Source organism: Dendrobates tinctorius, unplaced genomic scaffold (assembly GCF_039654945.1).
Source record: "Dendrobates tinctorius isolate UK_male_01 unplaced genomic scaffold, ASM3965494v1 ptg000201l, whole genome shotgun sequence".
In the NCBI taxonomy this organism is placed as follows: Eukaryota; Metazoa; Chordata; class Amphibia; order Anura; family Dendrobatidae; genus Dendrobates; species Dendrobates tinctorius.
Genome location: NW_027361868.1, coordinates 9339032 through 9353867, shown reverse-complemented (window position 1 = coordinate 9353867; position 14836 = coordinate 9339032). Strand labels below are relative to the sequence as shown.

The following is a 14836-nucleotide window of genomic DNA, read 5'->3' as shown; positions in this document are numbered from 1 at the left end:
TGATTCACTCCAGGACTCAATTTAAGTGTCACCGGGTGGTGGTGGACACAGAGGGGCAATTTGTCCTTTTATCTTGTATAATCTTTTCTACCCCACTGGTGTTGATATCTATATATATACCTCCGCCATATAGCAGTAGAGTTATCTATAAAGTTCTTACCATTCTGAGAGATTTTCCGGGGGTTCCGCATATGGTGGTGGGTGATTTTAATAATATTCTGGATTCACACTGGGACAGGGGTGGTCATGAGCCTCTGAGGCTGGGAGGTAATCTTACGCCATTTGGGGTGCTCGTGCGGGAGATAGCTTTGACCGACTTGTGGAGATGCCGTAACCCTGGTGTCCGTCAATTCTCGTGCTTCTCCTCTACTCACTCCTCCCTGTCTCGCATCGATCTGGCCCTGGGTGATGATCTTATGCTGGGAAAAACTTTAGAGGTTAAATATCTGGCGCGAACGGTATCTGATCATTCGCCTGTTTCAGTCATGCTTGGGGGGGGTGGGAACAGGAGGAGTGATAGACCTCTCTGGCGCCTTAACCCGTTTTGGCTGCAGCTAATCGATAAGAATAATGGCTTTATCCCTGAGTTGCAGGAATATCTTAGTTTTAATAGAGGCTCGGCTTCCAGTGGGATCGTCTGGGAGGCCTTGAAGGCGTACTTAAGGGGAATGTACATACGGGAGATTTCTAAAATAAAGACCGCCTCCAGGGCAAAATCACGACTTGTATTCAGGGAACTGGAGGATGCGGAAAGGGCCCTTGCAACACAGAGCACACCTGCCACTCGGAAGCGGCTGGCGGAGGCGCAGTCAAAGGTGACCAAACAGACATTAGAGGCGGCGGCGCAAAAACGGCTGTTTCAATCTACTCAATATTTTGAGAGTGTGGAAAGTGTGGGGCATTTGCTTTCTGTCGTGACATCGGCACAGAGAGGGTCTGCGACTATAGCGGGTCTTCAGGATGTGAATGGGCGATTACTCACTGACGCACCGGGGATTTTAAAAATTCTGGAGACTTTCTATGCTGACTTATATTCCTCACATGCTAGGGCCCCGACGGAGGACGTTGTTGACTTTTTGGAGGCTGCCAATCTCCCACGGCTGACTCCTGAGGATAGACACTCTCTAGATAGACCTCTAAGTTTGGACGAGTTGGAGGAGGCTCTGGGAACCATGTCCAATGGTAAGGCACCTGGGGTGGATGGGTTACCAGCTGAGGTGTACAAACGGTATAGGACGGTGTTGCTCCCTGCTCTATTGACAGTGTTTAATGATAGCTTGGAACGGGGTGTTCTCCCACCGTCTATGCGAGAAGCTGTCATTGCCGTGCTGTTGAAAAAGGATAGGGACCCAACTCTGCCCGCGTCGTATAGGCCCATCTCCCTGTTGACGTTAGACATTAAACTTTTAGCGAAGGTCCTGGCCATTCGATTCTCCAAAGTAATAGCTGTGTTAATACACCCCGATCAGACGGGATTTATGCCTAACAAATCGACGGCTATGAATATTAGGAGATTATACCTGAATATGCAGGTTGGGGCTGATAATGCTGGGAGGAGGGTGGTTCTGTCCCTAGACGCTGCTAAGGCATTTGATAGTGTGGAGTGGGACTATTTATGGGCGACGCTTCACTGTATGGGCTTTGGCCCAGGCTTTATTGGCTGGGTCAGGCTCTTGTACTCGGAGCCAAGTGCCCGGCTGAGGGCTAATGGTCAGTTGTCTAATCCTTTTTCACTTCATAGAGGAACAAGGCAGGGATGCCCTTTATCCCCGCTGCTGTTTGCTCTCGCGGTGGAGCCATTGGCCTCGAGGGTAAGATCGGATGCTGGCATAGAGGGATTCCGGTATGGGAAGCATGAGGAGAAGGTAGCACTATATGTGGATGACCTGTTGTTATTTTTAGCGGACAGATCCTTACAAAATACGATGACACTTCTTGGGGCATTTGGGGAGATCTCGGGTCTGGTTATTAACTGGGAGAAGTCTGCGCTCCTTCCACTGGACTCAGGCTCCTGCAGTGTGGTAGGTGTGCCGGTTGCAACGTCCCTCCAATATTTGGGCATAAGAATATCTAATAAGCTGACAGACTATGAGAGCCTAAGGCTGGGTTCACACGTGGCGTTTTTTTCGCGTTTCCGCGGCAGTTTTAACCGCGCGATTTTGCCGCGAAAACGCGAAAAATAAGCATCCCATGCATTCCTATGGGATTCCGCAATGCTGTGCTAATGCTGCGGTTTTTACCGCGGCGGAATCGCTTTGCGGTAAAAACCGCAGCATGCTCATTATTTTGCGGAATCGCGGCGATCCCGCACCCATAGGAATGCATTGTTCCGCTTATTTCCCGCATGTGGCTGTGCAAACCATGCGGAAAGTAAGCAGAACAATTGCGGATGGTACCCATGGTCCGGAGGAGAGGAGACTGTCCTCCGGGCTTTGGGTACCATATCCCTGTAAAAAATAGAATTTAAAATAAAAAATATTGTTATTCTCACCCTCCGACGTCCCGCGCAGCCTTCCCGCCTCTCTCCACGCTCCCGTTCCCAGTAGTCCTTTGCGAAAATGCCCGCGATGGCGTCCGATCTCGCGGGATCGCGAAGTCTCGCGGTAATTCACGTGACGTCATCGCGAATTACCGCGAGACGTCGCGTTCCCGCGAGAACTGACGTCATCGCGGGCATTTTCGCAAAGGACTACTGGGAACGGATGCGCGGGACGTCGGAGGGTGAGAATAACACTATTTTTTTTTTGCATTCTATCTTTTACTACTGATGCCGCATAGGCAGCCTCAGTAGTAAAAAGTTGGTCACACTCGTCAAACACTATGTCTGACGAGTGTGACCAATCTGTCAATCAGTTCTCCAAGCGATGCTACAGATCGCTTGGAGAACGCTAGCATTTTGCAAGCTAATTACGCTTGCAAAATGCTAGTTTTTCCGCGGAAAAATCGCGGGAATTTAAAATGCGATTTTCCCGCGGACTGGAATTCCGGAATTCTCGCAGTAATTTCCGCGAGAGTTCCGGTACGTGTGCACTTAGCCTTAATCTTGTTCCGCTGTTGGACAGGATCAAACAGAAGGTTAAGGCCTGGGCAAAGCTACACCTTTCTGTTGTGGGAAGAGTGAATCTGTTGAAGATGGTAGTTATGCCGCAACTCTTATATGTCCTCCTTAACTCCCCTGTCTGGCTTCCCAAGAACAGGTTCCATAAAATTAATATGATTTTTAGAGAGCTCATCTGGCTAAAACAAGGCGCGAGAATTAAACTTGAACACTTGCAAAAACCTAAAGAAGAGGGGGGACTTGCGTTGCCCAACCCATGGCTTTATTTTCTGTCTTCCCAATGCCAGCATGTAGCGGGAGGAATGGAGGGCGAGTTGGTGGATTTGGTGGGAGGTCAGAAGATCCTTCAATTCCTAGTGGGGCGGGGATCACTGGTGTCGAGTCTGGAGTCGGGTAGATTTCGATCCCTTGCACTCAGGTTCCCTACGGTGCTTCTAATGGTTAGGGTATGGGATAACCTGAGGCAGCTGAGAGGAATACGCGGTCTTACAAAGTACTCCCCCATATGGGACAATCAGCATTTGCCATGCATGAAAACGCTCAGAGGCTTTGCTCACTGGAGGCGGATTGGCATATGGTGGGTGTCGCAGCTGGTGGAGGGAGGGGTTTTTAAAACTTTTGAGCAACTGGGACGGGAATTTCCCCTCCAATGCTCCATGTTTTATCAACATTTGCAGCTGCGTCACGCGTATATGGTGCAGAGCAAAAAAGTTGACCTAACCGTGCACCACGACGTCATTGTCCATAGGCTTGGTATGCAGGGGTCCACCAGGGGGCTGATTTCGATGGTGTATGGTGGCTTACTTGGACGGGTCCTGTCAAGGCATCCTATTGGTGCACTGACAAAGTGGGAACAACAGCTGGGTACGATATCAGTGGAACAGTGGGACTCGATTCTACAGATGATTCCCAGATTATCCCTTAGTGAGCCTGGCCGCCTGTCTCAGCTATATATCCTCTATAGGGCATACAGGTCTCCCGAATGGTTGTTCAGTAGAGGGTTACGGTTGGATTCGAGGTGCCCCAAGTGCATGATAGATAATGCGGACATTTTACATATGATGTGGACATGCTCTTGCCTGCAGATATTCTGGATCGTGGTCCTTAGCCTTATACACTTGGTCACGGGACAGGATATTCCCAGGGACCTCACGATTTGTGTTTTGGGTTATGTTGATGAGGTGGGAGGGGATAAATACCTTAAAATTGCTGTGGCCAGAATGCTGTTTGTGGCCCGAAAGTTGATAGCTTATCACTGGATTTCTGCCAAAATCCCCTCAAGAAAAGAATACATCAATAGGTTGAACCTAATATTATATAGGGAAAAACAGGATTTTTGGGTTGCTTACCGTAAAATCTGTTTCTCGGAGCCTTCATTGGGGGACACAGAGACCATGGGTGTATGCTGCTGCCACTAGGAGGCTGACACTATGCACAAAAAAAGGTTAGCTCCTCCTCCGCAGTGTACACCCCACCGACCGGCAGGGAATTCCTCAGTTAGTGAGAAAGCAGTAGGAGAAGAAACAGAATAGATTGAAAACAGAACAAACAACTCAACTGTAACCAATCAACCAAAGTAAGAACAGGAGTTGTAGAACATGGGAGGGTGCTGTGTCCCCCAATGAAGGCTCCGAGAAACAGATTTTACGGTAAGCAACCCAAAAATCCTGTTTTCTCGTTCGCCTTATTGGGGGACACAGAGACCATGGGACGTCCCAAAGCAGTCCCTGGGGTGGGAAACAAACTTCCATCAGGCCAGTGGACTCACCACTGCTGCCTGCAGAATCCTTCTACCTAGGCTGGCGTCCGCCGAAGCGTAGGTGTGGACCCTGTAGAATTTCACAAACGTGTGAACCGAAGACCAGGTTGCAGCTTTGCAAAGCTGCAGCGCGGAGGCTCTGTGGCGTACCGCCCAGGAAGCACCCACTGCCCGGGTAGAGTGCGCTCTGATCCCTGGAGGGGCCACTCGATGCTTAACCCGGTAGGCCTCCAAAATTGCCGATCTGATCCAGCGAGCAATAGTAGCTTTGGAAGCCGGGTGACCTTTCCGCGCCCCATCTGGAATGACGAAAAGAGAGTCTGTTTTTCGCAAGGAAGACGTCCTAGACAGATAGACTCATTGCCCTGACCAGATACAGCTTGTTCAGGGACCGCTCCCGAGGGTGAGTTGGATTCGGACAGAAAGACGGCAGAACAATATCCTCATTGAGGTGAAAGGAGGACACCACCTTCGGAAGAAAAGAGGGCGGAGGCCGCAGAACTACCTTGTCCTGGTGAAGTACCAGGAAAGGAGAGCGGCAAGAAAGAGCCGCCAATTCCGACACGCGCCGGATGGAGGTGATGGCCACCAGAAAGGCTACCTTCCAGGAGAGAAGGGAAAGGGAGACTTCTCTGAGAGGTTCAAAGGGAGAACCTTGCAGAACCTCAAGAACCAGATTAAGATCCCATGGATTTACGGGCGCTCGATACGGAGGGGCCGTGTGAGCCACGCCCTGAAGAAAGGTTTTGACCTGAGGGCGGGAGGCCAAAGTCTTCTGAAATAAAATGGAGAGTGCCGAAACTTGACCCTTCAAGGAACTGAGAGCAAGCCCCGCATCCAGCCTTGCCTGAAGAAACGCCAGAACGGAAGGGAGTGAAAAGCACATAGACGCGATGTTATTGGCCTCGCACCAAGTGAAATAGGCCTTCCAAGTACGGTAGTAAATTTTGGAAGATGATGGCTTCCTGGCTCGGATCATGGAATGAATTACTCGACCGGAGAATCCTGCCCGTTTCAAAACCTCGGTCTCAACAGCCACGCCATTAAATTGAACGGCCGAGAATTGGGGTGGCAAATCGGACCTTGAGACAGCAGATCTGCCCTGTCTGGAAGCTTCCAGGGGGCGTCCGCGAGAAGGTTGACAATGTCCGCGAACCAAGACCTTCTAGGCCAATTCGGGGCGATGAGAATGACTGGAATTCCTTCTGCTTTGATCTTCAACAGCATGGGAAGAAGAGGCAGGGGAGGAAACAGGTAGGGGAGCTCGAACTGTGACCAAGGAATGGCCAGAGCGTCGGCGCCCACTGCGAGAGGATCTCGAGCTCTGGATACAAACTGTGGAACCTTCCTGTTGAGGCGAGAAGCTAGCAGATCTACGTCCGGGGTTCCCCAACGACTGCAGACCTGAAGAAATACCTCCGGGTGTAGGGACCACTCTCCTGCCGCGAGACCCTCGCGGCTGAGAAAGTCGGCGGCCAGTTGTCTACGCCGGGAATGTGTACCGCGGAGATTGTCGGAATCGAAATCTCTGCCCACTGAAGGATCTTGGACACTTCTGCCAGGGCTGAGACACTCCGTGTCCCTCCTTGGCGGTTGACATATGCTACCGCTTTGGCGTTGTCTGTCTGAATCCGGACAGGCAGGCCCCCGAGGAGTCTGTCCCAGTGGACGAGAGCCAGATGGATCGCTCGTATCTCTAGAACGTTGATCGGCAGAGCAGATTCTTGAGTCGACCAACGACCCTGAACAGTGTGATTGCGGAACACTGCACCCCAGCCGAGGAGGCTGGCATCCGTTGTTACAATCTGCCAATGAACAGGAAGAAAAGACCGCCCCAAGAGGATGAGAGGTGACGTCAACCACCAGTTGAGTGACCGCTTGATCCGGCATGAAAGACGAACAGGGCGATCCAAGGACAGAGCCGACCTGTTCCACCTCGACAGAATGGCATGTTGGATAGGTCTGGCGTGAAATTGGGCAAAGGGAACTGCCTCTATCGCCGCCACCATTTTTCCCAGGACCCTCATAGCTGTTCGGAGGGACGGAAATCGTGGGGTCTGCAGCGATCGCACAGCCTGCTGCAGGGAGAGAATCTTCTCTTGTGGGAGAAAGACCCTTGACCGACGAGTGTCGAACAGTAGGCCCAGAAACACAAGACGTTGAGTAGGGACCAGACAGGACTTTTTCCTGTTGATGATCCACCCGAAATCGGAAAGAGTGTCCAGGACGATCGTCAAACTTAGGCGCGCCTGCTGGAAAGAGGGAGCTTTGATCAGAATATCGTCGAGGTACAGAAAAAGAACGAGACCTCTGATCCTCAACAAGGCCATCAACGCAGCCACGATCTTCGTGAAGACTCTGGGAGCGGTGGCGAGACCGAAGGGCAGCGCGACGAACTGGTAATGTTCCTGGCGAACCGCAAAACGCAGGAACTTCTGACGAACTCTCTTGTTGAGCAGCTTGAGATCCAAGATGGATCGGACCGCCCCGTCTTTTTTCGGCACGACAAACAGGTTTGAATAAAACCCTGTAAACCGCTCCGATTCGGGAACGGGCACAATCACCCCGGGACTGAGGAGAGAGTCGATGGCCGTAAAGAACCCCGGGATCAAAGCTGGATCTTTTGGAGGACGGGATTCGAAGAAACGATCCCGTGGAAGAGAGATGAACTCTATCTTGTATCCTGACGATACAACCTCCCTGACCCAAGCGTCCTCTACCGAGGCCAGCCAGACGTCCTTGAAGAACAGGAGTCGACCTCCCAATTGGGAGGGACCCTCGGGAGTCCGAGGATAGTCATGTTGATGTGGGCCGACCCGATCCGGATCTGGATGGTCTGCCCCGCGAATAGTGGGAGCGTCAGGAGGGAGTGGGTCTGAAGGAAACGTTCTTCCTATCTTGGCGTGCCTGCGGTCTTTGCTGGTTGGAGGAGGTCTCCGCCGTATTGAAACGGCGGTAAGCCCGAAAGGGTCGAAACTGACGCCTCAGTGGGGGTCTGCGAGGTCTGGCCTGAGGCAGGAGAGAACTCGTGCCTCCGGTGGCGTCCTTAATAATTTGGTCCAATTGGGATCCAAAGAGGCGCCCTCCCTAAAAAGGCAGATTAGTAAGAGACTTTTTAGAAGACAGGTCCGCCTGCCAGGCCTTGAGCCAAATTGTACGTCGGATTGCCACAACGTTACTTGACGCCTGGACTGCGCAGGATGCGGCATCCAAAGAAGCAGAAAGCAGATAATCCCCCGCATGGGAAATCTGATTGGCAAGATCGGCCAATCGATCTGGTTGTGCTTTCTCTAGGATGCCCTGACGAAGATCCTCTGCCCAAGTGGCTATGGCTTTTGCTGCCCAAAATGAAGCAAAAATTGGGCATACCGCCGTTGAAGCCGCTTCGAAGGCAGACTTCGCTAGGGATTCTATGATCCCATCATTAGAATCCCTAAGAGACGCCACGCCTGAAAGCGGGAGAACCGTGTTATTAGAAAGCCTGGACACGGCCGGATCGACCGAGGGGGAAGCAGACCAGTTGTCCGTGAGCTCTTTAGCAAACGGGTACAGAACGCCGAGACGCTTCCCTCGTTGAAAGCGTCTGGTCAGATCCCCTCTTTCTCTGGTAAAAATCTTTCCAAACTCGGAATGTAAAGGGAATACCCTGGAGGGTGTTTCCTCCCATCTGAACGAAACCTCCTGATCTGAGGATTTCGCAGGGGGGGTCAGCAATGTCGAAGGTCTGGTGGATCGCTGCAATGAGGTTCTGCACAGTAACCCTCATGTTCGCATCCAGATCCGAATCCAGCTCTAAGATCCCCTCAGATGATCCGTCCGAGAGCGCTTCACCTGACTCGGGAGAGGAGGCCCGGGAGGGATGCTGCCGAGGACTATGTGGTGACATGGGGCGAGGAGAGGAATCCGGCTGGGGATCCTGCCTGGGTCTTTTGCGACTAACGCTGGCCGACTCAGATGGAATCTCTCGGGACCTGCTGGACCCTGTAGAGGTGTCCAGGGGCAGCTTATCCAGGACGGCTACTAGGGTCTGAGACACCCTGGTGAGGTCTGCCACTGACTGTGATAGAGACGAGGCCCAGCCAGGCATGGGGGGGTTCACTCTCGCCTGGGGCCCTAGATGGCTCCTGGTCGGTGTCAGGCTGAATAGGGTTGCTACAATCCAGGCAGAGGGAAGTGGACTGACCTGAGGGAAGTTTGCGATTGCAAGAAGAGCACGCAAAGTACTTAACTAAGGTGCAAGAGGAGGCAGGAGGACGAGAGCGGTCAGACTTAGAATTAGACATACTGACGGACAGTCACTGAGGCAGTGCCGGAAGGTTGGGGGACAGGAGGCAGAGGAGGGTGTCAGTCTGCAGTCGCAGAGCTACTCACGGTCCGGTGTCCTGTCGCAGCTTCCAGCAAATGAAGTGCACGGCTTGTCTGGGCTTGCAGGGGGCACGGCAGATAAGACAGCGTCCGGCTGACAGGCTGTGAAAATGGCGGCACCCTTTGAACAGAGCAGGAAGCGCGCACTTCCCTGCAGAGACCGAGGAAGAAGATGGGCGGGGCTAACCGCCGATGTTAAAAATGGCGCCGTCCTATCCAGACTGGGGTGGGTGGAGACAGCGCCGCCTCAGGGAGACTTAGCGTGAGGGGAGAAGGCGGTGGGCAGGCTTAAAGCGGGCGGGAGGAAAGCCCGCCCGAGAAAGAAGGCGGGGGGCGTGGCCGCGACGCAGGACAAGGCCCAAGATGAAGCCGGGGCCTGGATTAGATGAGGCGGCCGCCTGTCAGCACGGGGCGGCGCGGAGGCCCCGCAGCACTGCCGCGGTGACCGCTCCTGAGGCTCGCTGGGGCCGGAAGGGAGAAACTCCCCCCCCTAGAAATGCACTGGGGGCAAGTTGCGGCAGAACAGGCCAAGAAGCCGGGGCCTGAATTAAATGCGGCGCCCGCCGGGAAGCGCGGGCGGCGCGGAGGCGTCGCAGTACCGCCACAGTGACCTCTGGGGCTGCCGAAGAGAATGGGACCCGGGCCTCATACTTACCCTCCGTCACTATAATAAAGGTACCTTCATCCAGCGTGTGTTGTCACGAAGAGTATCCGTGCCTCATCCAACCGACAGGCTCTGGTAGGCGAGTGGGTGGGAGGCGGGGGACGAGGACCATCTGGATCGCCTGACACACATCCGTGTACGGTCTCCTGGTCCTGCTGTAGAGACCTATGAGGATACGGGGTGGCAGTACACGCCGTACTCATAGTCTCTTTGTGGGAGTACAGTTGTGACTGTTCACACTGTATCCCTCCGGGAACCTGAAAAGGAACGACGCACAACGAGGTAGATATGGGTCTAATGAAAGACCCGTGTCCACCTCCTACTGACACTAAGCTAAACTGAGGAATTCCCTGCCGGTCGGTGGGGTGTACACTGCGGAGGAGGAGCTAACCTTTTTTTGTGCATAGTGTCAGCCTCCTAGTGGCAGCAGCATACACCCATGGTCTCTGTGTCCCCCAATAAGGCGAACGAGAAAGTTTGTGTACCTCAGGAGGGGTGTGCCGCATATTTTTGGGAAAATATGGGAGGGATGGCTGAAGGTTCCCGGCCTGGCTGCCTCAAATCTCCTAGATTAATGAGTGGGCCCTGGAGGTGGTCTCCTGTCGGTTGTTAATCGTCATTTCTCATATGATATGGTTGTGTGATGGATTTGGGTTTATTCGCTATGTACCAGTCCATGTGCCATCGGACAAGGGGAGGGGGGTGTTAGGGGGGAAGGGAATGTTTGACAACACGTTGTAAGTTGTACATGCCTGTCATTTCTAAAACTTTTAATAAAAACTATCTGATTTAAAAAAAAAAAAAAGAGGCCGCTGAAGAGTACCAGGCAGGCAAGGAGGCCACAGTAGGTCTAGGGGGGAGAAATAAAATGTCTTTCCCCAGGGGTCGAAAGAGTCATGACCCTTGGAGAACTAGGACATTCTTATTAGTTCTGTCCCTTTCTCTCTTTTTATTGGGAGCCCTCTTCATTGTTACGTCAGATGTGGATAAACCTGCAGATCCCAAGACCTTCTTTTCAGGTTGGTAATGGAAGACGGACATCAGACACCCTGGGCAGATCAGGTTTCCCTCCCTGCTCTGTCTGGCTTTGGAGGGGCGTGCAAGCAGGGGATTGGTGGCAAAGACCACCAGCCCCAAACAAACACTCTTGATGTGTTAGGGTCCTGTAGACCAGAGAGGATACAGTAATGACAAGACCCCACACTGTTCTCTCTGTCTCTAGGTGGGAGATCAGAGTGACACAACTCCACTCTGTCGCCCTTCAAAAGCCGCATCTGGAATAAAAATGTAAATCATTATCAAAAAGCAACAAAACCTTATGTAGAAACAGGCCTGGGTCCAGAACCGTGTCTGCCTCCTAAGGACACTAATCTAAAACTGATTAGTTTTGGGCCAGTTGGTGGGTATATACTGCTGAGAAGGAACTTTTTTTTTTTTTTTTAGTGTCAGCCTCCTAGCGACAGCAGCATACACCCCATGGTCTCCTGTGTCCCCCAATGAAGCTATAGAGAAATAAATAATCCCTGGCTAGATCGGTAGATTTTTACCATGATTTTCAGTTGCTGGCTCAGCAGACTTTTACATTGTATACTTTACGTATACGGCTAAAGTGAGAGGAAAAGTGCAATAAATGACCCCAATATTGGTCTGATTGTTGGAAGAAGTCTTGTCTTTGTGCAGCACAATTTTGGTCACTCTGGGATACTGTACCTGGGGGTGAACTAAAGTACTGCTTGATGGAGATGCTGCCAGAGAGGGTGGAGAGTACAGTGACCATCCCCAGCTTCAGGCTGTCGTATGGCGTCTGAAGAGCACATTCACATAAAGCCTATGAGGAAAAAAAAAAAAGAATCAACATAGAGCTACACAGGAAAGCACAGTATATACATACATTGTATGTTCTCCCCGTGTTTGTGTGGGTTTCCTCCGGGTTCTCTGGTTTCCTCTCACGCTCCAAATACATACTGATAGGGAATCTAGATTGTGAGCCCCAATGAGGACAGTGATGATGATGCATGTAAAGCGCTACAGAATTAATGGCGCTATGTAAGTAATTAAATAAATGGTCACCAATTGCAGGGCCTTTGATGTTATTCACCACCTAGTATCTAGTTTACAGTGCATGGTCGTGCGCTTTAAACCTGCATCATTGTAAATGCATGAAGTGTAAAGCTCCTGCTATCTAGTAGCAGCTCGACTTACCAGCCGTCACATAGGGGAAGATAGAAGCAATAAATAACCACTTCTGCTTTTTATTTTTACATCTTATTATATATTGCCCCCGTGCTTTACACTGCAGCGGGATCTGCACATATTATTAGATTATTATTGTATTTATATTTACATGAAGCACCAGACCTGAATATTGTCCCTGTTCCAAGTGTGAGGAGTTTTGTTAGCCAAAAACTTCAGATCCTGAATAGCGAGTCTCTTCACCGCTTTCCTGGGGTCATTCCTCAGGTACTGAAGCAATAGTTGAATCTGAAGGAAGAAAAATTGAGGTTGCATTTTACAGAACACTTAAATTGTCATTATTAAGAAACTCCCGCATATTTCCGGAAGAAATAAATGTCACTTTAGTGTACACTACATACATATTTCATTCAAAGTCGATTGTAATTTAGGTCTACAAAAGATCTCAATAAATCTTCATTCACAAAAGTGTTCCTTTTTTTTTTTAAACCAGTTATTTTTATTTAGGTTTCAAAAGATTTTAAACAATAAACAGTGGATATCAATATACATGTAACAATTCCCATATCTTGTAGTAATACAATCAAAGCCATCCCCCCTCCCCCAATACTCCTTATGCCGGGTATACTTGAGTCTTAGCAATCATATCACCGCCATCCAGGCGGACCATATTTTTTCGAAAGTGCTTTCACCATGCCTTCGCCTGTAAATGCTTTCCTCTAAATGCATTACCGTACGTGTCTGAGCAATAAATTCCCTCCTAGTGGGGGGTTCCGAATCCTTCCATTTTCGTGCTATTAGTTTGCGTGCCACATACAGCAACCTCGCTATTGCCACTTTGTAATGTTCTGAGACAGGTATCCCATCCACCTCCCCCAAAACACACAGCACTGGATTCCTGTCGAGCGTACATGCATAAGCTCTCTCAATTTTGTTGATAACGACCAGCCAGTATGCCACCAGCCGCGGACACGACCATAGCATGTGTAACAGTCCGGCCTGGTCTGTGCCACATCTAGGGCAGCTAGAGTCTCCCCTCAAGCCCGCCTTGAATAGGACCAGCGGTGCTATGTATTACATATAATTGGGAGAGCCGTGCCTGCCCGCTTAGAGAGATCTTCGGGACATATTCAAGAATAGCCTCCCATTGTTCTGTTGTGAGGGTACCCACCTCCCTTTCCCATTTACTCTTTGCAGTGAGGCGATTGTCCCCCAGATAGGAGTGTAGTAGATCATGATATATGCTCGATATAACTCCCCTCGTCCCTCTCTTCATACACACAAAGTCTAGTACAATGTCGCCCTGAACCGTCATGGCTCCCAATCTACACTGTGCCCTCCAAGCATGTCGAAGCATATAGTATTGAAACCCCCATACCGAAGGCAAATCAAATTCCTCTCTCAATGTCTCAAAGGTCTTCAGGTCCGTTCCACTCTGCAGCTGGCACACATATCTTACTCCTTTTGCCTTCCAATTGCCCATTTGACGCAGCTTATTAAGTTCCGGCAGATGCTCATTGTCCCACACCGGTGAGTACCTAGTCAGCTCATCCACCCCTCTGATCCTTTTAATGGTGTCCCATACCTTCTGAATCATGCCTATGGTAGGATATGGTGCTCCCAGTTTCTTAACCCCTTACCTACAATTGACGTAATATTCCGTCCATGTGACCATGGACCTAATTACCATGGACGGAATATTACGTCACCATGATCAGCGGCGCCCACGTGGTGAGCGCCGCTGATCGCGGCCGGGTGTCAGCTAATTATCATAGCTGACACCCGGCACAATGTGTCAGGGGCGGTCACGGACCGCCCCCGACACGTTAACCCCTTGCACACCGCGATCAAACGCGATCGCGGTGTACCGGGGGTTAAAGGGAAGCATCGGCAGGGAGGGGGATCCCTCCGTGCTTCCCTGAGCCCCCCACGGCAGCGCAATGTGCAGCGCTGCTGCGGGGGGCTCCTTTCCTCCAGGCCCCCGAATCCAAGATGGCGACGGGGGCCTTCGGGGGCCTGAGGAAGCTGGCTTCCTCAGTGCCTGCAAAGCGCAGGCATGAGGAAGTCTGCAGCAGTGCCTGTGACAGATCGCTGATCTGTCACAGTGATCTGTGATGTGACAGATCAGCGATCTGTCACAGGACAGTGATGTCCCACCTGGGACAAGGTAATAAAGTAAAAAAAAAAAGTGTTAAAAATAATTTAAAAAAAAATCGCTAAATAAATTAGTAAAAAAAAAAAAAAATATTCCCCAATAAATCCATTTTTTCAAAATAAAAAAAAACAAAAACAATAAAAGTACACATATTTGGTATCGCCGCGTCCGTAATGACCTGCCCTATAAAACTGTCCCATTAGTTAACCCCTTTAGCGAACCCCTTAAAAAATAAAAATAAAAAACGAAGCAAAAAATAATGATTTATTATCATACCACCGAACAAAAAGTGCAATAACGCGCGATCAAAAAGACACATATAAATATCCATGGTACCGCTGAAAACGTCATCTTGTCCCGCAAAAAACGAGCCACCATACAGCGTCATCCACAAAAAAATAAAAAAGTTATAGCTCGCAGAATAAAGCGATGCAAAAATAATTATTTTTTATATAAAATTGTTTTCATTGCAAAAAACCGACAAAACATAAAAAAACGACCTAAATGAGGTATCGCTGTAACCGTACTGACCCGAAGAATAAAACCGCTTTATCAATTTTACCGCACGCGGAACGGTGTAAACGCACCCCCCCAAAAGAAATTCATGAAATGCTGGTTTTTGTTCATTCTGCGTCCCAAAAA

The 14836-nt window shown here is 50.4% G+C and overlaps 1 protein-coding gene across 1 annotated transcript in view; it reads right to left on the bottom strand.

Moving 5' to 3' along the window:
• Window positions 1-14836, bottom strand: part of INTS7 (integrator complex subunit 7) — a 60429-nt gene that overhangs the window by 34468 nt on the left and 11125 nt on the right. The window contains exons 7-8 of the mRNA XM_073553391.1: window positions 12205-12327; window positions 11557-11674 (exon numbers count right to left, since the gene is read on the bottom strand). Coding sequence (XP_073409492.1) covers window positions 11557-11674; window positions 12205-12327 — 241 coding nt within the window. The remainder of the gene's footprint in view (window positions 1-11556; window positions 11675-12204; window positions 12328-14836) is intronic.